The 25,811-nt window shown below is 36.5% G+C and overlaps 1 protein-coding gene and 1 gene segment (V, D, J or C); both read right to left on the reverse strand.

Moving 5' to 3' along the window:
* Window positions 1-592: 592 nt before the first annotated feature.
* LOC146520260 (uncharacterized) overlaps window positions 593-25,811 on the reverse strand; it is a 160,044-nt gene continuing 134,825 nt past the window's right edge. For 3 of the 14 annotated variants that reach the window (XM_085157705.1, XM_085157715.1, XM_085157713.1), the window contains 12 exons: window positions 12,907-13,203; window positions 5,512-5,835; window positions 5,003-5,296; window positions 4,607-4,921; window positions 4,208-4,492; window positions 3,799-4,092; window positions 3,403-3,717; window positions 3,004-3,288; window positions 2,512-2,838; window positions 2,101-2,418; window positions 1,786-1,934; window positions 593-835 (listed from right to left, as the gene is read on the reverse strand). In XM_085157705.1, the coding sequence (XP_085013831.1) occupies window positions 824-835; window positions 1,786-1,934; window positions 2,101-2,418; window positions 2,512-2,838; window positions 3,004-3,288; window positions 3,403-3,717; window positions 3,799-4,092; window positions 4,208-4,492; window positions 4,607-4,921; window positions 5,003-5,296; window positions 5,512-5,835; window positions 12,907-13,203 (3,215 nt within the window). In that variant the 3' untranslated portion in view covers window positions 593-823. The other 11 variants (XM_085157704.1, XM_085157702.1, XM_085157701.1 and 8 more) reach the window with 9 other exon arrangements.
* The window catches only part of LOC146520261 (Ig mu chain C region membrane-bound form-like), a 35,856-nt gene continuing 20,430 nt past the window's right edge, over window positions 10,386-25,811 (reverse strand). The window contains 3 exon segments of the C gene segment in view: window positions 10,386-10,936; window positions 11,159-11,476; window positions 11,564-11,896. Of these exon segments, the coding sequence occupies window positions 10,545-10,936; window positions 11,159-11,476; window positions 11,564-11,896 (1,043 nt within the window).

Raw genomic sequence — 25,811 nt, forward strand, 5'->3', positions numbered from 1 at the left:
GGCCCTTGCCACTTAGACTGGCAGCAGCATGTTGTTCATTAGCAACAGCTTCACAGATTTGGGCTGGCTGCCACAGGGTCTTCAGCCAATCGGGGCAACACACTGCCAGATCATTTCAGAGGCAGCCAATAGTAAGCCTTAATTTGTTTTTTGTGTCATCCCTCCCAAATGTGAATTCCTCCAAACCCACAAGGTACACAAATGCACATGGAAACACAATCTAGGCTTTCACTCAAAGACAGACTTCACAGATTTACAGTGACTCTGTGTATGTCTGGAAAGAGGAAGAGTAATATAAACATTCTTTGTGCTTTCAAATGAATGCACCTCTTCATAACACCACCGCCTTCCCATCGCATCTGTCAGCATCTTTAAATTATGATCAGCATAGGTTTTCACATAGAGGTGGCACCCATATTGCTGCTACTACACATGGAGCTTTGTCTCACTCTTGTGGAAAATCCAAGTAATACAACATGATAGTGCACAACACAATTTTCCAAAGATAAACAGTTTTATATTAGTATGTGTCATTACTTGTATTCTGTAAGGCAACTTAGCATTTTTCTTAATTCAAGAACAACTGAAGATAGTTATTTGTTTTCTTTATTGATTTTTAATGCATTTTCTCACTTGTCTTACATACATGTCACATCTAGCACAAAACTAAAGCACAAATGCCAAAAATTGTAAATCATAAACAATGCAATCAATAACAATGGAAAAACAAAGCATTATATGTTCAAACTAGTCAGGACAGGTGCTGTTCAAACCCCCAGAACTTAGACATTTCAGTCATAATACATGAACCGTCCTGTGAACATCATGATTTAGTCTGAAAGAAAAAATGAGAGAGAAAATGTAATTAGTGACAACTTTGTATTGTTTTGTCTTGAAATAAAAAGTGTATTAAAGTGTAATAGAAACAACAACATTTTATTATTATTATAATATAAATTTATACATTTGTCATATTTGAAAGTTCAACTAAGCACCAAATGGAATGTCATAATACAGACTTAGAAGCTGGGAAAGAAAGTAACTGGACTCCTTTAGGTTTTGTGAAGATGTTTCACCTCTCCTTCAAATGACTTCTTGAGTTCTTAAACTAGATGGTGGGGAGTTCCAGGTATTTAAACACTAGTGAGTGTTGTCTCTTAAGGGGGTCATTGACCGATATTAGCCATGTGCGTCATCATTTGATCCAATGAATGAAAAAAAGTAATTATCACCATAGCTTTTTGATAAACCACTGTGAGACCTCACCCAGTCATATGACCTATTGAGGTCACCTGAAGGAAGATGTGAGTGGGGGTTTAGGCACTCGGTGTGATCTCAATACTGCCAAGAGTGATCTTTATCTTTTAGGTGGAGATTTAAAGCTAACTCTTGCAATGCTGGTAAAGGACAACCTGTGCCAAGGTTTAAAAACTGGGGACTCTCCATCGTTTGTTTTTAGAGCTGAAAAAACGTCTTGGATGACAGGCGAAACCTCTTCATATAACTTAAAAAAAGTCAAGTTGCTTTCTTTCCAATCTCCTTAGACTATCATGACATGGATAACTGAAAGCCTACATAGATATAATACAGACTGGAATGTCAGATTAGAATGGTGTGTCACAATCATCACAGCATCACACTATAATGACAGTGCATGTACATATTTTTATGCTCCCTGTCTCCCTTGTACAGATAATAATAACAATAATTATAATAATCTTCATGGTTCAAATGAAAAGCTAGACTGGAATCTTACTTTTAAACAATCAAATGACAAGTGCTTACCTTATATAATGTAACTATGATACCATATATGGTGGCGATGATGAAAAAACCAATGAGGGTGAAAGCCACATTCCAGCTTTCCTCAGCTGTGTCTTCATTCACATCAGGATGCACAATGTTGTCAAATAAATTACAATATTTCAGCGTATCTGTGAATAATGTATACATTTGGTTATTTATCACTTACTTGACATTATTATACTAACAAAGAAGCTGAAAAGAGATTGGAAAAATAATGGACTTTACATGTCCAGTTTGTTAAAATGAATATAATTGAAATAATAGGTAAATATTAAATGCTAAATGGCAGCTCACCAAACACATCAGTTATATTGTCTTCAACAGGCGCTTTAGATGACTCATGTGTGACAACACAGGAATACATTGACCTTTTGTCTTCAGTTTTGGATATGTTTAGTCTGCTGCTCATAGAGTAAGAGCTGCTCCCTGAGTATTTCCATGGAGGACTGTTAACGTAATGTGAGGATGCGAGAGCCTGGCCATCTTCTTCCCAGTGCACTATGATGTTAGCAGGGAAAAATCCAGACACTAGGCAAACAAGCATTAGGATGTCAGACTTAGAAAGGTCAGAGGCAGTTGGTTGTATTATCTTCACTGTTGGCTCACGGAAGACTTGAAAAACACAAAAGGAAGAGAACCATAAAAATACAGTCACAACCAGAGGAACATGAAGTTTAGAAAGATTTGTTACATTTCTAATATTACCTTTGCTTTTGCTTATATGGTCTTCATTCCCCTGATCGGAACATGGATGTTTTCCTTCACAAGAAATGTTTGTATGTGCATCCCAATCCACATCTGACACATTAAGGAAGCTCTGCCGAGTCTCTGTTCTATTGTTATGACTCACTGGGGGATTAGTTAGGACATCATAACCCTCAGGAATTTTGCTGCCACCTACTCTCCAGGTGATGGAGAAATCATTAAGATTAGGGCCGACCAGAAGACAGGTAATAGTCACATGTCCTTTGCTCTCAGTCAGCTGTGGTCCCTGGACATAAACCCCAACTAGCTGTGATGATGATGGAGTTTCTATAAAAAATAAAATTAATTTTAAAAAATGAATACAGAAATAAATGAAAATAATATGCAACAACCATGGAGCAGTTATAAAATGTCTCATATCCAAATTTCTAATTTAAAAATAGTTTTATTGTATTCTTAATGATTATCACAATAAGAGAATTTTCACTGTACCTGAACAGAGACTGATTGTTTTTGTGATACGTGTGTTCAGAGACCTGTCAGACACTTCACAGGTGAAATTATTCCCTTTTTTCCACTCAGATTGATCAATTACAAGTTGACTCGTTACTCTAACACGTCCATCTACACTCATGCTGAGATCAGTGGTTGTTGGAGATCTTTGCTGAGACTCAGACAACCATTTAATGTGAGGGTTGAAGCTCCATCCAGAGCATGAAAGAGTCTGTGATTCTGAACCTTTACTGGGAACCAGAAGAAGCTCCATGGATGGGTCCACTAAAGGGGCATACATCAGTGCATCTATTAGTCTATTTAATAGAAACCATGTAAGTATAAAACAACAAAGATAAATCAGCTTCTACAAAGGGAAAAAAACGGAAATCTCCTCACCAAAAATATTGCTGATGGAGTTTGAGTGAAAAGTTTTAGAAGAGCCTTGAATCACTTTGCAGGTAAAGGTTTGGTCTTTCATCCAGTACTCCTGAGGGACAATGAATTGACTACTGATTGAAAGATTGACTACTGAGCCTTCAGCAAAATTATAATGTTTTTTTTCAAGAATTTGACCATGATTGACTTCTAAGGCGATGAAGAGGTCACATGAGGACAGTTGTTTGATGTCACACTCGAACACTGCACCGTCTCTCTTCGGCAGATCTGTGAGAGATCGCCTGATCTCCACCAAAGGAGTATTAACTGGACAGCCTGGATGATCATGCAAAAACATTATTTTAATTGCTCTTTGGTCATAACATGTCTGATTTTCCTATTGTCGTATCATCTTACCTGCAATATTTATGGTCTTCTCAGCAGATGTGAAGCACTTATGCTCTGCTTTGCATGTTACATTCGTCCCTTTCTTCCATTGAGTCGAGGAAACTGAAAGATTGCTGATTATATGAGTTGCGTTTTTCTCTTGGGTCGCTCTTTCACTCATGGCTTTGCCATCAATCAGCCAGGTGATCATGGCATCAAAATAAGTGTGGACCAAACACGTTGCTTGCATGTTAGTATTTGAGGTAATTACAGTCTTGAAGCTGGGAATCTCCACTTGAATGAAGGGAGGGGAGCTTGGAAGAGCTGTTAATAGGAAAGTAAAAAAAACCAAACAAACATTAGAGACTGACATTGTTACAATAAAGGTGAATTTCTTGTATTCTTAATGATTATCACAATAAGAGAATTTTCACTGTACCTGAACAGAGACTGATTGTTTTTGTGATACGTGTGTTCAGAGACCTGTCAGACACTTCACAGGTGAAATTATTCCCTTTTTTCCACTCAGATTGATCAATTACAAGTTGACTCGTTACTCTAACACGTCCATCTACACTCATGCTGAGATCAGTGGTTGTTGGAGATCTTTGCTGAGACTCAGACAACCATTTAATGTGAGGGTTGAAGCTCCATCCAGAGCATGAAAGAGTCTGTGATTCTGAACCTTTACTGGGAACCAGAAGAAGCTCCATGGATGGGTCCACTAAAGGGGCATACATCAGTGCATCTATTAGTCTATTTAATAGAAACCATGTAAGTATAAAACAACAAAGATAAATCAGCTTCTACAAAGGGAAAAAAAGGGAAATCTCCTCACCAAAAATATTGCTGATGGAGTTTGAGTGAAAAGTTTTAGAAGAGCCTTGAATCACTTTGCAGGTAAAGGTTTGGTCTTTCATCCAGTACTCCTGAGGGACAATGAATTGACTACTGATTGAAAGATTGACTACTGAGCCTTCAGCAAAATTATAATGTTTTTTTTCAAGAATTTGACCATGATTGACTTCTAAGGCGATGAAGAGGTCACATGAGGACAGTTGTTTGATGTCACACTCGAACACTGCACCGTCTCTCTTCAGCAGATCTGTGAGAGATCGCCTGATCTCCACCAAAGGAGTATTAACTGGACAACCTGGATGATCATGCAAAAACATTATTTTAATTGCTCTTTGGTCATAACATGTCTGATTTTCCTATTGTCGTATCATCTTACCTGCAATATTTATGGTCTTCTCAGCAGATGTGAAGCACTTATGCTCTGCTTTGCATGTTACATTCGTCCCTTTCTCCCATTGAGTCGAGGAAACTGAAAGATTGTTGATTATATGAGTTGCGTTTTTCTCTTGGGTCGCTCTTTCACTCACGGCTTTGCCATCAATCAGCCAGGTGATCATGGCATCAAAATAAGTGTGGACCAAACACGTTGCTTGCATGTTAGTATTTGAGGTAATTACAGTCTTGAAGCTGGGAATCTCCACTTGAATGAAGGGAGGGGAGCTTGGAAGAGCTGTTAATAGGAAAGTAAAAAAAAACAAACAAACATTAGAGTCTGACATTGTTACAATAAAGGTGAATTTCTGTGGATTATAAGAAAAATTGCTTATTAATATGGCAAGCTAATAAAACAACCTTTTAACTAAAGACTGATCTTAATTTGTTTCACATATTAAGAATTTGTGCATGATAAATGTGTTCTTTGAGTCAGTAACTCTACATACTTACTGTGACAAATGTTTATTGTTCTGTTATATTGATCACCATTGGGCTCAGTCTTGCAGGTAAAAGTTGAGCCTTTTGCCCACAATGTCATATCTGGCCTAAGCTCACTGCTCAGGCTGAAGATTTTCTCCTCTCCTCCTGCACTTTGTAGCTTCCGTGTGCTTGCCTTATGGCTTTGATCCAGTTTTTTTCCATCCAGGAGCCACCCCAAAGTCAGTTTGTCTGAAAAGAAGCCACTCAATGTGCAGATGAGCCTTACTGTTGAGATTCCAAATTCCCCATCCCAGACTGAGTACAATGTGATGTTTGCTGAGAACTTCCGAGGCACTGAGAAAGAGCAAATATTAGTTTGACTTTACATGCATAATTATAAATATTATGTATTAACGCAGCAAGAAAAAAAGTTAATGCCATCTCAGTTATACATACCTTCAGATTTTGGTAAATGAGGAAATGTTTCATTTCATTTTTAAGTGTAGTGTGTTTGTCTTTAGGCTAGATGGCAGAGTTATAATTTTACATTGTTTGTTGTTGCTGTGTCAGGTGACGATAGGGCAGGAAGTCTGTTGCACAGTTGTTATGCATGATAGGGCAGAGTGATCAGGGCAAGCAGCAAGCGGAAGCATTGAGTAACACCCAGGTCTCAAAAAAGTACCAAAATACAGAAGTGAGAGAATGCAAAGAGCAACGGAGCATCACAGACACCAGGTGTGAGGTGTGGTTATGCCAGTAAGAGAAACAAAGTGCACATTTACATTTCTCATGTGAGTTTGCATGTGTACCACATGTATTTTATTTCACGTCTCATGACTTTGCCAAAGGTTTTAGTTCTCAAATCCTCTAATAATAGAGTAAAACGCAACCGACTGTAAAATCTACCACTTTGCATATTTGGTATAGCATGGGCCGCTGATTCCAGATGCTGTGGATGTGATGAACAGAACTGTATATTAGAGTTTAAAAAGGACAAAATATTAAATACATATAAATAATCTTTAAAATGCATTAAACTTTTACAGATCAACCTTCAGATAATGTAAACTGTTTCAAAATAAAGCAAGAGAAAGACAAAATTTAATCTTAATTAAAACATTTATTTTTAAAGACAGATAAAGCTTTTGCAGTTTAAAAAAGGCAGTTGTGATTACTTACATGATACTATGAGATTATATGAAAAAAAATGTTTGAGAAATATTTTTTTCACCACACACAACGGTCCTTTCACAGTCCATTTGTTTTATTTGACCTGTTAAAAAAAAAAAAAAAAAATAGTGAACTTGGAGCAAAAGGATTTATTTCATACTGCTCACCACTACTTCATTATAAATAGTGTTTATGCATGAAGTTACATTGCTACACATATATCAAAAAATTTATCAATACACAGGAAACTTATAATGCTGAACGTTTGTTTTGTAGTTGGTTAAATATAGTTCCTGAATAAACTTAGAAGGAACACTAATTTAATATCAGCTGAAATTCACTTAGGAGGTCAAACTAACAGTTGCAGACAAAGCTGCTTATAATAGATTGTTACACAGTATTAAGACAATTTCTAAATTAATTTACTTTCAATAATATGCATTCATTTGATTAAGGCATTCAGAAACTTGCCATCTGGACATAAAGCACTGGGATATACATGCTACACTGGAATATAAAGAAAAATGAATTCAAATAGTAACATTATGTAGTGTAATTATCTTTTAACTTACACATATAAAATTGGTTTAAATCAGAGATATGAACATATTTTATATGTTTTGACATTGGCATAGATTATTCCACACAATATCACACAATTTGAGTTTGATAATCACTTTTGTCACCATATCTTAAATATTGTAATCAACCACACATTCCACACTGATTTTGAAAGAGCTTCATTTTGATCTGACACGATTTTGTCTTTATGGTCTTCCAACATACAGTGGGGCAAAAAAGTATTTAGTCAGCCACCGATTGTGCAAGTTCCCCCACTTAAAATGATGACAGAGGTCAGTAATTTGCACCAGAGGTACACTTCAACTGTGAGAGACAGAATGTGAAAAAAAAAAATCCATGAATTCACATGGTAGGATTTGTAAAGAATTTATTCGTAAATCAGGGTGGAAAATAAGTATTTGGTCAATAACAAAAATACAACTCAATACTTTGTAACATAACCTTTGTTGGCAATAACAGAGGTCAAACGTTTACTATAGGTCTTTACCAGGTTTGCACACACAGTAGCTGGTATTTTGGCCCATTCCTCCATGCAGATCTTCTCAAGAGCAGTGATGTTTTGGGGCTGTCGCCGAGCAACACGGACTTTCAACTCCCGCCACAGATTTTCTATGGGGTTGAGGTCTGGAGACTGGCTAGGCCACTCCAGGACTTTCAAATGCTTCTTACGGAGCCACTCCTTTGTTGCCCGGGCGGTGTGTTTTGGATCATTGTCATGTTGGAAGACCCAGCCTCGTTTCATCTTCAAAGTTCTCACTGATGGAAGGAGGTTTTGGCTCAAAATCTCACGATACTTGGCCCCATTCATTCTGTCCTTAACACGGATCAGTCGTCCTGTCCCCTTGGCAGAAAAACAGCCCCATAGCATGATGTTTCCACCCCCATGCTTCACAGTAGGTATGGTGTTCTTGGGATGCAACTCAGTATTCTTCTTCCTCCAAACACGACGAGTTGAGTTTATACCAAAAAGTTCTACTTTGGTTTCATCTGACCACATGACATTCTCCCAATCCTCTGCTGTATCATCCATGTGCTCTCTGGCAAACTTCAGACGGGCCTGGACATGCACTGGCTTCAGCAGCGGAACACGTCTGGCACTGCGGGATTTGATTCCCTGCCGTTGTAGTGTGTTACTGATGGTGACCTTTGTTACTTTGGTCCCAGCTCTCTGCAGGTCATTCACCAGGTCCCCCCGTGTGGTTCTGGGATCTTTGCTCACCGTTCTCATGATCATTTTGACCCCACGGGATGAGATCTTGCGTGGAGCCCCAGATCGAGGGAGATTATCAGTGGTCTTGTATGTCTTCCATTTTCTGATGATTGCTCCCACAGTTGATTTTTTCACACCGAGCTGCTTGCCTATTGTAGATTCACTCTTCCCAGTCTGGTGCAGGTCTACAATTCTTTTCCTGGTGTCCTTCGAAAGCTCTTTGGTCTTGGCCATGGCGGAGTTTGGAGTCTGACTGGTTGAGGCTGTGGACAGGTGTCTTTTATACAGATGATGAGGTCAAACAGGTGCCATTCATACAGGTAACGAGTGGGGGACAGAAAAGCTTCTTACAGAAGACGTTACAGGTCTGCGAGAGCCAGGGATTTTCCTTGTTTGAGGTGACCAAAAACTTATTTTCCACCCTGATTTACGAATAAATTCTTTACAAATCCTACCATGTGAATTCATGGATTTTTTTTTCACATTCTGTCTCTCACAGTTGAAGTGTACCTCTGGTGCAAATTACTGACCTCTGTCATCATTTTAAGTGGGGGAACTTGCACAATCGGTGGCTGACTAAATACTTTTTTGCCCCACTGTATATATATGTAATAGAAATTACACTTGCTGCTTCTGACTTAAAACCCTTGTCTTTGTCCATACAGCTCAATCTTTGAGTAGGGCGATATCAGCATGATATCAGTTGGCCCTTGAACATTCAACTGTTAAATTATGTTTTTATACAATTTCAGCACTCTAAGTGAATTTTAGCTGATATATATTGTTTATATGATATTAGCAACAACTGTATAAAGATAATTAAATTCACAACAACAGCTGAATTGTGAAGTAGGTAATCCCTCACTGGGATAACGTGAACCTTTTTCTTCCTTTTTTAATTGTATTAAATAAATCTTACATTGGTTTATTAAACTGACATAATCATAAATGCTTCTAATGTGCATAGATACAATTTTTTCTGTAATCAGCATTTTTTAGTTTTTTTTACAATAATTTGAAAAGTTTGAGTTATTCTGACTCATGGTTAAAATGCAGAATGCTAAATGAGTTTTACTTTTTCCTATCATGGCTACGTGCTTGATGAATGTAATCTGTCATATTGCTCATTGCTGAGTTAAATCTGCACACAATGCCAGCACATTAATTTCTGATTACCTTGATAACAGTTGTTCCAAAGATTAACAGCAGAGTGATGAGGAAGAGAAGGATGAAGACGATGGCTACGCTTGCTACATTATCGTCTCCAGATAGTCCAGGGTGATGAAGCTCCAGAGAGTCAGCGATGAGAAGAGCTAGATGAACAAAATTTATTCTGTCAAATAATAGGACATTTGACATCTCACTTTGAAACACACATTGTACGATGGGAACTTATAGATTTTATGTATTTCCTGTTAAATACATTTTTTTTACTCTATATGCTATATCAGATTCATAGTCAGTCAACCTAGTTGGAACTTATAACAACAGAAAAGAAAAAAAATAAGCTGACATAGGTCGAGTGAGTGTCCCATAAAGATGAATAGAATTTCATGTCCTTTCAGACCTACAATCCTGACTTCTGACTTGCTTTAGAAAGACTTCAGCATTGTTTAATTACTATATTTAAGCCTTGGCTGGGAGATTTAAAGGGTTGTATTGAGCAGTCATCTGTTTTTAAGGGGTGCAAGACCCAGTAGACAAAACACAGCCACACAAAGACAAGTCACAGAAGCAGTGTTACTAAACTATCTGCATATTAAATAAACATAGACTGTTCTCTGAATACCTAATATAGTGATGTTGTATTATTCTAGTAGAAATTAGATGTTAAAAATACTTTTATATTATTATTGTTGTGTAAATAACCCAAACATGCTACTGTCTGCATTAGGATAGCACTGTGACTGTACAACAAACATAAAGCTCACAAAATGATTTAAATGAAGACATGAACTGCATGTAATGAACATCAACAGAGTTGCAAACTGTTTTTTTTTTTATTTTGAATCTGCATTAAAACACACAAACACAATGTCATATCACAAGCAACAGACATTAAACAACAAACAGCAGAAGACAGAGACATGAGAAACATCTACTAGGCCGAGCACTTGGAGTCTTGGTTGATGTTCATGTTGAGGTCAATGCGGTTTTTGTCAAATGTTCTGTACCCAATGGACCTGACAATAGCTCTAGTTGTGTTAACCACAGATTCGTGGTACACTACACAGCTATAGACAGCCTCATTGTTTTGCCAGTCGTGAAGGCTGACAAACAACTGGCCATACGCAGAATAGAATCCATTGTTTTCAATGGGTTCTGTGGTATTAAAAGCATAACTTGAGTGTGCTTCCTCGTCATCCACAAGCCAAGACACAAAAACATCCTTAGGGAAGAAGTCTTTCACAAAGCAAGTCAGGGTCACCTCTGCTTTGTTAGTTTGTTCTAAAGGAGCGAGCATAAACACTGACGGACGCTGAGGGTTTCCTCCTGTAAGCATGAAACAACATGAGACGTTGTGCCACACATAAATTAACCAAAATAATACAGGAAATCAAATCCACACACACACACACACACGCAGAGACATAGACACACAGAGAAAAACATACACACACCATAAGAAGCATCACCAATGATGTATTTGATACTAAGATGGCAAAAGGACAAAACACATGCTCACAGTGAACAGTTTCTGAGTATTTTCCTTACCGTATTCCCTTTTATATTCTCTCCTTAGGGGCTCAATCAATTCTTGGTGGTGAACAACACAGACGCGTTTTAGCCCCATGGTCCATTCATCATAGGTGATGTCAAGTTCAGATTTGTATGTGTTCCGATTGCCATCGACTGGAGTCATTGGCTTAGTCACCATGTCAGTTCCTTTCTCATCTTCCCAAGTTATATTGAGTTTTTTATTTTCTGCCATGACTTTACATGTTATAGTTCCTTTTTTCTTAAAAAGCATGTCCTTGGTTGTGGGGCCAAAAATTTGTGCCATCACATCTGACGAACTACATGGTTTAGAATCTGTATGATGAAGCCATGAATAGTTATAGAACAAAATCACTTCAAAATAATAATGAGAAAATAATTGTTTATTTTTCTGTTACTCACCTGGCTTATTGTCTTTGTAGGCCAGAGTTTTATTCAAAGATGCATCTTTTTCTCCGGTAAAGACACACATAAATATAGTCTTCTCTGTCAGGCCAGTGGAATTTACTGTGAGAAAACTTGCTGCATCGTACACTATTTTTCCAGTCGCATTTTTTGAATCAGAAACTGTTTCAATCAGATCTATCTTGCTTGTGATGTCTGCTCCATTTTTCAGCCATTTTAAGTTATGTTTCTTTGGTGCAAACTCTTTGGCAAAGCAGGAGGCAGTATAGGTACCGTCCTCATCAGAAGAGGATGAAAACACTTTAAGAGTTGGATTCTGCTTAAACACCACTGAAAAACAAAGATATACACAAATATGTGTATGCAGAAGCAGGGAATAATATATATATATATATATATATATATATATATATATATATATATATATATATATATATATATATGCAGAAGCTGAGATAAATAATTTGCTACAATGTCCATACTATAATGTTTTTCTATATAAACAGGTTCCTCATGCGCAGTTACTTTTACTTAGCACTTTTACTTTGCAGTGTCCAAAAGAAAATTAGATATCTATAGTCACAAAAGGAAATAACTGAACTGCAGAACTTTACTGCTCACTTCTGCATATACAAGCAAACACAGATTTAATATTAATGTTAATTATGTTAATCATCAATGCACAGTGAAGGTGCACAGAGACAGGCAGAGATCAGAAAAGACGAGAATTATTTAGACAGACGGAAAGAAGCACAACATGCTGCAATACTGTTTTTCAGACAGGCGCAGAGGACTTACAGTGTATGAGTGAAGAATTAAAAACTGACAATGTACCAAAGCATAATACTCATGAGGAAGACTGCTTGGATATATTCTGTTGTCATTCCACCTTACTATATGTGTGTGGTTCCACAAAGATTATGAACAAATTATGAATTTTGAAATATTTAACAATATTTCATGTTATTTAATGAAGTGAAATATTTGATTTTATGTTGGTTATGTTTTTTTAAATTTAAATAAGTTTGGGTTTTAGTTGTAAGTGCAAACAGTTATTCTCTCTGTGTTGAGATTATTTGTCAACGTAAGTAGCTTGGGGTGCATTTACAATAAAGTCAGCCTCTATTATAATTTCTTCAAAAAACTGGAGAGGAACTAGAGAACTGACTCCTATTACTATCACAAGTAACAATCACTAGATGTGGCCCAGTAATACTTTACTATCAATTTTGCTAATGTGTACTGAATAAAGCTACGTTAGCAATACATTTTGCATGTGATGTATATAGAATTCAAATAATCTGAGAAAAGGAAATTAAATGACTTAGCATAAGTCTTACCAATTTGACCAACAATAGCCTGTGCAATCCCAGCAGCGTGATTCACAGCACATTTTAAAGTCTGTTGTTCATTCCAGTCCTGTTTCCTCACTTGGACTTGACTGACTCCAGTATAAACATTGCCTTTCTGTACTGCAGGGTACTGGATGAAGTCTGTCAAGGGAGTGCCGCCTTTGGTCCACGAGAAAGTCAGCGTAGGAGGGTTAAAGCCGGTGGCAAGGCAGCCAAGAGTGATCATATTTCCAGTCTCAGAACCACATGGTACCAGAGGAAACACAGTGGGTGCAGTTGAAGTGGCTAAGAAAGGAGAGACAACAGTAATTAAGATACCAGAATAGAAATACAGTAATATACCACACATTTTCGCTTAGAACTGATTATATTATATTATATTATATTATATTATATTATATTATATTATATTATATTATATTATTGATAAGTTAAACTTTTTTTCAGTCTACACCACATAATTTTGTAAATAATTTTAAATACAGAATATGGAGAAAAATAAACAAAAAACCCTTAGAAATAAATAAAAAGAATAGCATAAATTTGGAAAAAAATCCTTTCACAATGTTGATAGCAAACTCTTTTAAGAACACATTAAATTTTATTTTACTTCAGCATTGATGTTTGAGATTAAAATGGTTTACTTACCTGATGAAACAGTGACTGTTGTCCCCTTTCCCCAATAGTCAAAAGCACCGTAGCACAGTACTGAATCTACTTAGTTCTTAGTATAAAAAGGCTAAACTACTAATGATACACAAAAGGTCTACTTCAACATTAATTAAGAAGATTTTAAAATCCTATCAAATCCCCCAAAATACACTGTGTGTTAAAGCCAATGTTGAAAATAACACGATTTTATAGCAAATGTATATGAACACAATTCAATTTTGAAGTGACACATAAGTTAAATTAGAACTTGTATCCAATGGAGACATATGTTAACTGATGATGTTGTAACTGGAGAGCCATTTTATAAGTCAAAAAGCTATTTGAGATACTTAATGGATAATTTTCTTACTTCTCACAACATTTTTGATACTCTTACTTAATTAATTTTTTTTATTTTTATTAATTAAAATCGGTCTGAAATTATTATTTTTTACATATTCTGTAACAAACTACAGAAAATTGCTGATATAAGTACTTAATTTACCAAATTTATTATTATAGTTGTAAACAAATGAAAATGATTACATTGCATTGTAACAAGGGATCAGGAATTTCTCTCTTTAGCAAGAAATATAACAATTCATACCTGATGTGACGGTGACTGTCGTGCCTTTTCCCCAGTAGTCAAAAGCGTAGTCACAGTCTAACAACTTACTGACAACTGAATACAAAAACCTTACGCTCCATCTAATAACAGTCTAAAATCTGATATCTGATATATAAAAGACCGAACCTGACAAAACCTGATTTTCACCACCAACATTTAAACCAAGTGTGTAAATTATAAGACATTTATCCATTAGTAGTCCACAAATGACGGTACTGAATTTTCTTGCAACCACAACATTTCTTAAAAAAAAAAAAAATCAAGATTTAAATTAAAAATCATAAAATTAAAGTGGAAGAATTAGATCACCTTACCTGATGTTACTGTAACCATTGTACCTTTCCCCCAGTAGTCAAAAGCCCAGTTAGCACAGTTAACAGAGTCTTTTCACACCTCTCACAAAAACTAACTTCTGTGATATGGCATTACTTAGTGACATCATTTAACTTTGGAAATAATTTGAATCACTCTCAACTAAATAACTGCTTATATAATTATTTTCTAATTGAATTAAAGAGAAAGAAACACACGGCACTTTCTCTTTTGTGCCAATTCTTTGTCAGATTTTATATAATTAAGCAGGAAAAACAAGTTAGTTATAAGAATAATGTTAAAATTCATACCTGAACCGACAGTGACCATTGTACCTTTTCCTCAGTAGTCAAAAGAATGGCCACAATCTAAATAATTATTTACCACTCAATACAAAAACCTGTTCACATTTTTCTGCGTTTTTCCATCTTATTTCACGATAACCAAAAAATCTGGAATAATCTCATTTTTTGCAAATTGAGATTCTGAATTCTTAAAAATAATACCATCAAAGATTAAACTGAGAGTACAGATTATAGGCTTGTAATACTATAGAAATTAGTTTGAAAAACATTTTTTCTTTGAAAAAACAACAACACAGTCTTTAAATGTAAACCTTAACATTAAGAGAAAGAAATGAATCATTTTACCTGATGTAACCGTGACCATTGTGCCTTTTCCCCAGTAGTCAAAAGCGTGGTCACAGTGTAAAATTTCATCATATCCGACATACAAAAACAACCACCTCCAAGTTCTAAATATGCCAAATTAACAATGAAAGTTTAATATTTTTAGTATTAAAATTAAGTCAGAAAGCTCATCTTACCTGTTGTGACAGTGACCATTGTGCCTTTTCCCCAGTAGTCAAAAGCATTGTCACAGTATAAGACATTAACACATTGAACATACAAAAACAAGCACCTTAAAGACTCTCATGGTCCCACTAATGTCGAAAAACCAACCAAACAAAAAATCCCAAAAATGCCTCTAAAAGAACCACATTTATAATATGAAGACAAAAGCCTTTTTTACCTGTTGTGACAGTGACCATGGTTCCTTTTCCCCAGTAATCAAAAGCAGCGTTCACAGTGTAATAACTCAACATATCCAACATACAAAAACATGTGCCTTTAAAACCCTAAATACAACGATTTAAAAAGTGTTATTAAATTTTTCATAGAACGGAAAAATACATATATTTTTTACCTGATGTGACAGTCACAGTTGTTCCTTTTCCCCAGTAGTCAAAGTAGTCATCACAGTGACAGATTTCAATTGCACTTTAGTGCAAAAAATATTTTGCCAGCTACTTGTGTCATTTCAAAGGTGATTACACTAAACCAAGAAACTATTACCTATCATTTACACAGATATTACACTATAACATTAGATGCAAAATATAACCAAGATTTTATTTAATACTACTAATAATCAGCTAAATATAGGATTTCACTAACTCAAAATACATGACATGATCACTTACCAGAAGATACTGTGACTTGTGTTCCTTTCCCCCAGTAGTCAAAGTAGCCATAGCTGTCACAGTGATCTGTTAGAGTCTGTTTCCAATACAAATACTTATTTAATTTAAACCAAAGGAATCAGGTTTCACAGACAAAACAATTCCCAGTGTACACTTTATTAGCAGTTTCCATTGAGACATCCACTTCCTGTGGTCTGGGTTATATAAAATTAGGTATCCTGCCAACAGTTTGTAAACACTTCCTCTTTATCAGACCCTTTGGCATCTCCTGCTTTTACAGCAACCAACCAGCACAAAGTCAGTAGGAGTTAATGTTACTGATAGAGCTTTGTTGGCCTAAAGGCCTTGTATATATGTTAATACTGAACAGTCAGTGCTTGTTTTTGGTTCAACTCAAACATGATTGATGTAGGTAAACATTCTCCCCTGCAATAGTGAAGAAATTTGAATAACAGAATTTAGCTTTCAATGTTGAGTTAGGTGATTGTTTTTTTAGTCACTGTTTCATAGCAGAAATGGCAAATAAGTTTGCCTCAAGGTGTCATCAAAATAAAGAACTATGTGTCTTGAAGAAGTTTGAAGAAACTTGTGGGCACCCTGGACAGGTGTTGATGAGATGTCCATGTTGCCCACAGTAAAACCACTCACTCCTTCTTCTTTCCTCTGAAGTCAGCTCGGTCCTTCTGATCTGCATCGGCTACAACTCCAGTTTGCTCTCATCACTTCCTGTTTCCTCTTTTGCCCCCCTGAAGTTTCGCACCTGAAGTGGAGTGGGAGTTTAGTTTTAGTTGACAAGAGAGTCAAGTAAGTGTTTAACAGCTAACACTTTCTTCATATAAATAACTGAACTGTTAAAAAAAACCTTGATGCTACACCATTGGTCCCCAGCCAGTCTCCTTCACTAGGATCCAAAAATCCAAAAATCAACTGAATAGTCAGCCACACTCCCCACCCCCTGTTACAGATTAAACATATTGTGAGCTGCTGTGTCTCAATTAGACTCTTTGACAAAAACACAAACTAGTAAACAAACTCTGCATCATTTCCATTTATCACAGCTTGTCCCTATTTTAAGACCCTGCCCCAAGGAAGTTTAACTATGTAAGTAACCTTGACATGATCTGAAAAATATGTATGCAGAGTAGTTTGACACTGAGTTAAAAATAATCATGGACATACCATGAAAAGCTTCACGACAAGGATGTGTTCTTTCAGGGAGATTGGGTTGAGTTTTGATTGTGGATCAAGAGTCGAAGTTACTGTGGAATGGGCTTTGGTTTTAAAGCATATAACTTTAATCTTAACTTCTGACATCAAGAGCTGGACACAGGGAGAAAGTGTTACAAGTTTTATCAACAGCAAATACTTAAGAGAATGGAGGCTTAGAGCGACAGGTGGTTAGCAGGCTGGTCTGGCATAGAAAAACACAGAGAGTTTACACATGTGAATCCACAGACAAGGTGAGCTGGGTTGCCTAAGAGAAATTTCCAAGGACCGAGAACTGTCTGCATGGAGGGAAACTGAACATGCAATTTGTAGGAGACCATGAAAGGTGTTCCTGCAGACAGTGGGCAGCATGTGGTTTGGAGATGACTGCATGTCCTAATATGCTGTGTCTTTTGATATATATGCATATGTATTCATTGAACAAAAACATTCTGAGTAGTCATGAATTATCAATGAATGAGTGACTGGTTAGTACAAAATCACTATAAGATAAGATAAGATAAGATAAGATAAGATAAGATAACCTTTATTAGTCCCACACGTGGGAAATTTGTTTTTTTACAGCAGGAAGTGGACAGTGCAAAAGTTATATAGCAAAAATTAGAATATAACTAGAAAAAGTTGCATTTCCTGCAAAAATGCAGTGTGAAATCCGTGTAGTGGAATCTGAAAACAGCAGAAGAAGGAGAGGTATCTGTTGAAAACAGGTGTAGAAGCTGAACTCTGCTTTATTTGAAAGACTACACTGAAGAGTGTCAAGAAAGCAGATTACATGCAAGCAGGGAAGATGTGCAGCATCTGTCCCATGTAGTACTTGAAACCTTGCCACGAGATCTCACAGCAGCTGCGCATCCCACTGCGCCAAACCAGTTCCGGTCCCAAACAGAGATATGATGAGAGGAAAAAAAATGTGCACTGTGCAGAAGAAACTAACTTGTGCTGAAAAGAGGTGAAAAGGCTGAAAATTGTGCTGATAAGAGCAGAAGAGGATAAAAATTGTGCTAAGAAGAGGTGAAAAAGCTGAAAATTGTACTGAAAAGAGGTGAATCAGCAGACTTTCTGCTGAAAAGAGGAAAAGAAGCTGAAGTTTGTGCTAAAAACAGCTTAAGAAGCTGGAATTTGTGCTGAAAAGTAGTGAAAAACTGAACGTTTTGCTAAAAAGAGGTGAAAAAGCTGAAATTTGTGTGGAAAAAAGTAGAAATGTTAACTGAAGAAAATGTTGCCATAAGCGGGATTCGAACCCGCCTCCTGGTCTGAGAACAGCTGCTCATCTCACTGAGCTAAAACATGGCTCAGCCCGGCAAGCAAAACTGGTGATCACACTGATAATGTGGTCCCTGTCAGCAAAATGGACCAAAAAATGGCATAAAAAGCTGAATATCTAAAAAAGTATAAAAGTTATCATCACCAAAAGATATAGCAGATATAGCAGAAATAGCAGAACAGTTTAAAGTTTGAACGGTGAAAATCGACTGAAAACTGAGGGAGTAGTTAAGCGGTAAAGAAACGGAGCAACTAGAATAATAAAGGATAAAGAATAAAGAGAAACAGGATCTCAATAGATCACACAATAAGAATAAATACAGTACACAACTGTACAGAATAGAATAAAATAAAATACTATATACAGTAGAATAAAATAGAATAAAATATACAATAGGATAAAAAAAGAATACAAATTCTATATACAACTGAGTAAAAATACAACTTTGTCAGAAAAGAATATTGCACTTAGTCTTATTGCACATGTGTGGGTTTTTGTGTGTTTGATCAGTTGAAGTTTTTGTTGTAGAGTCTGACAGCAGTGGGGAGGAAAGACCTGCAAAATCTCTCCGTCCCACACCGTGGGTGCCGCAGTTTCCCACTGAAGGAGCTGCTCAGTGCTGTCAGAGTCTCCTGCATGTCATCCCTTTTTGTCCAAAAGGGATGACAGCTTAGCCGCCATTCTCCTGTCACTCACCACCTCCACTGGGTCCTGAGGGCATCCTAGAACAGAGCTGGCCCTGCGGATCAGCCTGTTCAGTCTCTTCCTGTCCCCAGCAGAGATGTTGCCACCCCAGCAGACCACACCATAAAAGATGGCTGAGGCCACCACAGAGTCTCCGCAGCAGGTACAGCCTGCTCTGACCTTTCCTGTAGAAGGCGTCTGAATTATAAGTTCAGTCGAGTTTGTTGTTCAGATGAACACCAAGGTACCTGTAGCTGTCCACAGCCTCAATGTCCATACCTTGGATGTTCAGTGGTTGCAGTGGAGGATGCTTGTGCCTGCGGAAGTCTACCACCAGCTCCTTGGTTTTACTGGTGTTAATCTGGAGGTAGTTCAGCTGGCACCAGTCCACAAAGTTTTGTGTCAGTTCTCTGTACTCCTTGTCGTCCCCATCAGTGATGAAGCCAACTATTGCAGAGTCATCAGAGAACTTCTGCAGGAAGCACTGGGTGGAGTTGTGGGAGAAGTCTGCAGTGTAGATGGTGAAGAGGAACAGAGCCAGAACCGTTCCCTGTGGGCCCCCCGTATTGCAGACGACCCTGTCCGACACACAGCCCTGAGTTCTCACATACTGTGGTCGATGGTCGATACTATGGTGATGAAAGTGGTAATAGACTGACTCACTAGTAAGTAAGTAAGTTTATTTATATAATAGCTTCAAGATAAAATCACTGAATGTGATTTTATCTTGAAGCTATTATATAAATAGCAACAAATACGAAACAGAAAATAAGACAAAAAAAAAAACCAACAACAAAATGAATATGAAACTAATGCAAGCTTAAAAAATTAGCTTTCAGCTCAGTTCCAAAGAGATGAGGGCACAATTCCAAAGCACTTTTTCTATGTGCTTTCAATCCACCAATCACACACAAGTGATGTGCGATACCACTGATTTCCTTTCCGATCCGATACCAAGTAATATTCAGGGTGGTATCTACGATACTGATCCAATACCGATACTTTGTACAAAAACTTATTTTATTTATTGTATCTCAAATTATAGTGTCATAATGATTACAGGACATCAGATTACTTGTTCTTATCACTTAATAATGCAGAGTTAATCACATAGAAATAAAAAAAACTGAAGCTGTGCGCTCTTTGAACATGTTGCCTGCCTGCAGCACTAAAGGACTCCGTGAGAGATGTCTGTCTCGCCCTAGCACCACCTGTCCCTGTCCTCCTCTTCAGTTCACCTCAACATACGCTCATCATATTCTGTGATATGATTTACTCTGAGGTGTTTGACAAGGTTAGTGATGTTGCCACAACCATACATGCCAACTCTCCCGATTTTTCCGGGAGAATACCGAATTTCAGTGCCCCTCCCGAAAATCTCCCGGAGCCACCATTCTCCCAAATTTCTCCCGATTTTCCACCCGGACAACAAAATTGAAAAACCATATTGCAGAATTCATAGCGCAACCCAGCCAATTCCAGTTTCAAACAATGGCGGCAGCTACTTAGTTTTAATATTACTCGTTTCTCTTTCTGGGTCGCGAAAAAACTTTTAACATATTTTCAGGTGAGAATGTAGCTGTGTAAACTTCAAATATCTGAGCCGACCGACACATCGTTTTCAAACCCCCGCGGTCTTTCGCTACTCGGGTTAAACATAATATATAAGCCACTTTGATAACTTAAAAATTATATTGTTTGGCTTTTTCAGTGTTTTATTTGTTTGTGAGTAAACCGGTTTGGCTGAGATTAACTTCCTAGGACCTGGCGTCCACATATGTGGACATCACATTTTGGGTTATTTAGACCAAAATACTCAATTTTGCTCAACAAGGGCCTGATATCCACTTACGAGGACATTATACTGCTACTGTTCTATCAAAGTTTTAAACGAATATCCTCATATGTGGCTCTTATTTTTCTTAAAAACAAAAATAAGGTAAAAAAAATAAATCTGGTAATTCTTTGTTTTTACATTCATCGGGCCCCTATGCCCAAATATCAAAGAGAAATTAAAAATGCATACTGTGGAAGAGTTCAGGTCTTAGGAGGTTAAAGTTATTAGATTAGATTAAATTAAATTTAACTTTATTAATCCCTCAGGAGGGTTCCTCTGGGTTTTCACACAGTTGAATAAACATCAAACAGAAAACTGATTAAACAGAAGTGTGAGACGGTCGAGAGTATACGCCAGCGCCCGGTTATATTTTAGATAGCAAGGAGCAGACGGCAGAGTTTCACTCCACCGAGGGAGCTCGTGCCATACTACCCAGCTTTCTTTAAACCGCGAAGGCCAGGTCCTCAGGTGGAAGCAGCCTCTGAATTTGGACACCCCCGCTTTCTGGACATTTAACGTAATACGTTCGCACATGACTCCAATTACGCTCAGCCATTGTTGTGAGTGCGCACGCCAAGGGGCTGCGAGACAGACAGCCGTATTTCGCACGTGACTATGAAAGGCGGAAGAGGAAGTAGTTCCTTTGAATGTTGACAATCCGAATGTTATAGTTTCTTTCCACTGTGTTCCTGTTAATGATAAATTACAAATTTACCCTAAATTACTAAAATATCGATATTTTAATGTGAGAATCGATTCTAGAACATAAATGATTGGTATCGGAGGAATTTATATTTCAGGATCGATCCGCACATCACTATCACACACACATTCATAACCCAGTGGAGCAGCCAGGGATTCAACCACCGACCTTCAGTTCAGTAGATCACCTGTTCTACCTCCTGAGCTACAGTCACCCTGTGTTTTGCAAAACTTTGGAGGCTCCAGTAGGGAGCCTAACAGCATTGTGTACTAGTGACTAGCTAGTTTTCAGTTGGCCAAACACAAAACTATACTGCAGATTAACTGGTGCTTCTAATACACTTAGTTAGTTCGTATACTTCAGTTTAAGTGAAAAAAAATTCAATTACTGCAATGATTTTTTTTTCTTAAATAACATGCCCAAGACTTAGTATCTGATCACATGCCTCATAGTCAGCTATACTCTTATTGGTACTCATACTCTTTTTGAATTGGTATTAATTATGATTTTTCTTTACTCAGGTATTATTCAGCTCAGATGTGCTATTCTGTAAGAAAATGCCATAACTGAAATATTTATTTTGAGGCTGAAAACATACAAACACTGTCTCTCCCCTGCTTTGTCCAATATATTAACAAGAACTATCAGTGCTGAGCTTTTTGCTGTCAGTCCAAAGTTTCAGTTTGTTAACTGCATGTGGAAACACCTGTTGTGGTGAAGACTGCTTCCTGTGTGTTATAATAATATAAACCCGAAAGGATGTCCTTTGAAAGTTTGAAAATACCCCTGACTGTATATAGGTTTAATACTTTAACTTTTGGAAAAAAATACATTTGAAGTAAAAATTAACTATAAATAAAGTGTAATATATAACATTTAAAATACGTTTGGTGCATTTTAATTTGTAAAGATTCACATATTATTCTTATTTCTATCAAAATAAGGGCTAAAAAAACTATAACTTTTTAGCTGGTGTTGTTCTAACATAAGTACTGGTGTAAGAAAACATGACTACCAACATATAAACATTTTTGCTTTCCCTAAGAAACATACCAGTCTTACACTTTCCACATACAGGATTATATGAGGACTTGCTTGTGTTTGAATTATATAAATTGGGTCATTCTATGGTATATATGAGGCTCCAACTTGTTATAACAGTTAACACTATTTTATGTGCCCTCCCAACTCCAAGCGGATCAGAAAATTGTATAATAAGAACAACTACCACTGGTACTACTACTTGTGTCCACAGCTGACCATGTGCAGGATGGAAAAGGGCTGTGATCTTGGCCATTGTTTTTGCCATAGGATATACCACTGTGGTTGTTATAGTGCACTGTTGTTGAACCCTGTACAAAAACTTCCCCATGTATATTGGCTATCATGACACTTCACACTGGTTCCAACTTTAATGCTTCTTATATTAGTTTAACACTATTTTTCTTTGTCTGTCTGTCAGTTTATGAACTATGTTATGGTGAATCAAAAGCAAATGAGGAAAACTCTTAAATTGCCATATTTTTCAAGATGAAACTACTTTCATAACCTATATTTTTATGGAAATTAACTGAATTCTTTTGTTTGTTTTTAAAGATATAGTAACCTTTGGTATTTACTAGAGAGGTTTTTGTATTGCCTTCTAACACTGTGAGCCCCAGCCACTACCATACACAGTGAGGAATACCCATTCAAAAACCTTTGTCTGATAGTGTACACAAGTCAGTGTTTTTCACTTTTTTTTCACAGTGTTTTTCAATCTTGCTGCAATTAATTTCAAATGTTACTCTTGGAACTTTAAGTTTTGAGTTTTAGTTATTAACGTCGCAAATAATATTTACTCTAATAATATTTTAAATTATTGATAAATAACTATTTAAACACATGCTAAAGATGATGTATTAGTTTAAAGCTCACTGTGTTCTAAAAGGGTTCTTATTGTAAATATGACTTATCAAACATTCTTGGTTTTTGTATAGTGTTGTGAGGCACATACGGGAAAGAAAAGCCATCTCTTTACCCACTCACTGTTGTTTGTTTATTTGTTTGTCATTTTGTTTCAATCAGGTTTGGAATCAGGTTTTTGTCATAGAAGGTGTTACAGTGGTAGCCACTGTTATCCACTGTGGCACAACCCAATACAAAAACTTTACAGTGCACACTGGCTGTCATGCACTCGTTTAAGATTTTTATATTACTTTAACAAATAATTTTAATTTTATTTCAATATCATTTGTTTCACTACATTTACATTTGTTTGTGACTATGCATAATATATGGACTGAAATTAATCAAAAAAAGTTACAAAAAAAAAAAGTTTAAAAGTACAAGTGTTTTCATGAAAATTGCAAGGATTGACCCTCAAGGCATCCGTTGCATTTCCTCCAGTAAACGTTTAAATTTTAGTTGAAGAAAACATTTATCTAAAAGATTATTCATGCTCTGCTTTCCCATAATCTGCTCTTGATGACAGAAGTGTCAAATTTTGCTGGTGTTGGCTGGGCTTTGATGTCATGCTGGATTAAAGCCAAATGTTTTGTCAGTTTTGACCACCCCTTTAATGATATATCAGTACAGCTCAAAGCTCAAAGATTCACAGATTATAATGAGCGAGATGTTTTACCAGTTTGAGAAGATGAGACTTTCTGGGAAAACACAAAACAAAAAAACAATGAAGACAAAAACAGCACTAATGCGAATGCTTTGTCTAGCCAGTGGCAAACTAATTTACCAGCTTGATCAGTCATTAAAGTTCTGATTATCTCAGGTGACACTCAAGACAATTATTTTACTAGAGTTAGAGAACCTCTCTACTGTGACTTTTTGGAGTCATTCTAAATTCTGAAAATGTGCCTGTTAGTCTAGTTTTTGTACAACGTTAGAATACTGATTCTAGCATTTGAGTTAGTATTGAATATTCCCAGTTGTGTAAATAGAAATGGATTACATTCCATGCTACATGTAAGAAAGGACAATTTATGTAATTAATGATCTTAACCTGATTCTTACAGAATTATCTAAAGTGTGTGTATAAAAAGTTCTGTTATCTCAAGTACTTGTTTTATATCAGCATCACATCTTTCTGAGTGGAAGGATTTTGTCTCAGTGTTTATCACTGTGGTTGTAATAGTGCACTGTAGTACAACCCTATACAAAAATGGTCAAGCTAAATGACTGGCTCAATCCTACTGCCTAGTTAACACAAGCCCTTTTTTGGTAATTAAAAAAGCCATTCCAATATTCAGTCAGTGACAGACAAACATTAGAGTTAATGAAATTGTGGCATTTGTGAGAATTTGAAGCATTTTTTTTAAATTTTCTTGTTGTATTGATCTAATCTGAGAGACCTCAATATTGTTGTGCTTAATATGTAAACATATTGTGTTTGATGGGTATATGGCGTATTATGGATAGAAGAAAAATGAATCATAATGAAATTATGGTGCTTGGAATTTATAAGTCAAAACAACTAATTTCACTACTTTCTATAATGAATATTTGTGCTTTTAGAAACATAAACAAAATTGCTTTTTACTCCTTTTTAAATGTGTCAGTGAATTTTCTCTTTTCAGAACAACATGTGCCATAGTTCAGTGTAAGATGTGTTTTTGTATTATCATTTAACAGTGTGGGTTCCACCACACAGTGACACATAGTCATACAAAAACATTTCCTGAAGTGGCTCCTGAAATGTTCAGTTCAATGCACCATTTTTCTGTTACATGAACAGAAATTGAAGCTTAACTAACCACTTTTACTATTTCAGTGCATTATCACCATACACACTGTCCCTTTCTTTGTGGAATGAAGTTTTTGTCATAGGATGTGTCACTGTGGCCGCTATAGTACACTGTGGTTCAACCCCAAACAAAAACATCAGCCCACACACTCACACAAAGTTACTTTGAGTAAAGTAACTTTCTGCATAAATTCTACTCAGGACAGGTTTTTGTATTGTCACATATCACTGTGGTCCCAGTTATACACTCTGGCACGCAGCCATACAAAAACCTTTGTTGTTTTAGTGTTTTTACTATTCCATGTATAAGGTGAGTATATATATATATGTATACATATATGTATATATATATATATATATATATA

Source organism: Neolamprologus multifasciatus, chromosome 4, assembly GCF_963576455.1.
Source record: "Neolamprologus multifasciatus chromosome 4, fNeoMul1.2, whole genome shotgun sequence".
In the NCBI taxonomy this organism is placed as follows: Eukaryota; Metazoa; Chordata; class Actinopteri; order Cichliformes; family Cichlidae; genus Neolamprologus; species Neolamprologus multifasciatus.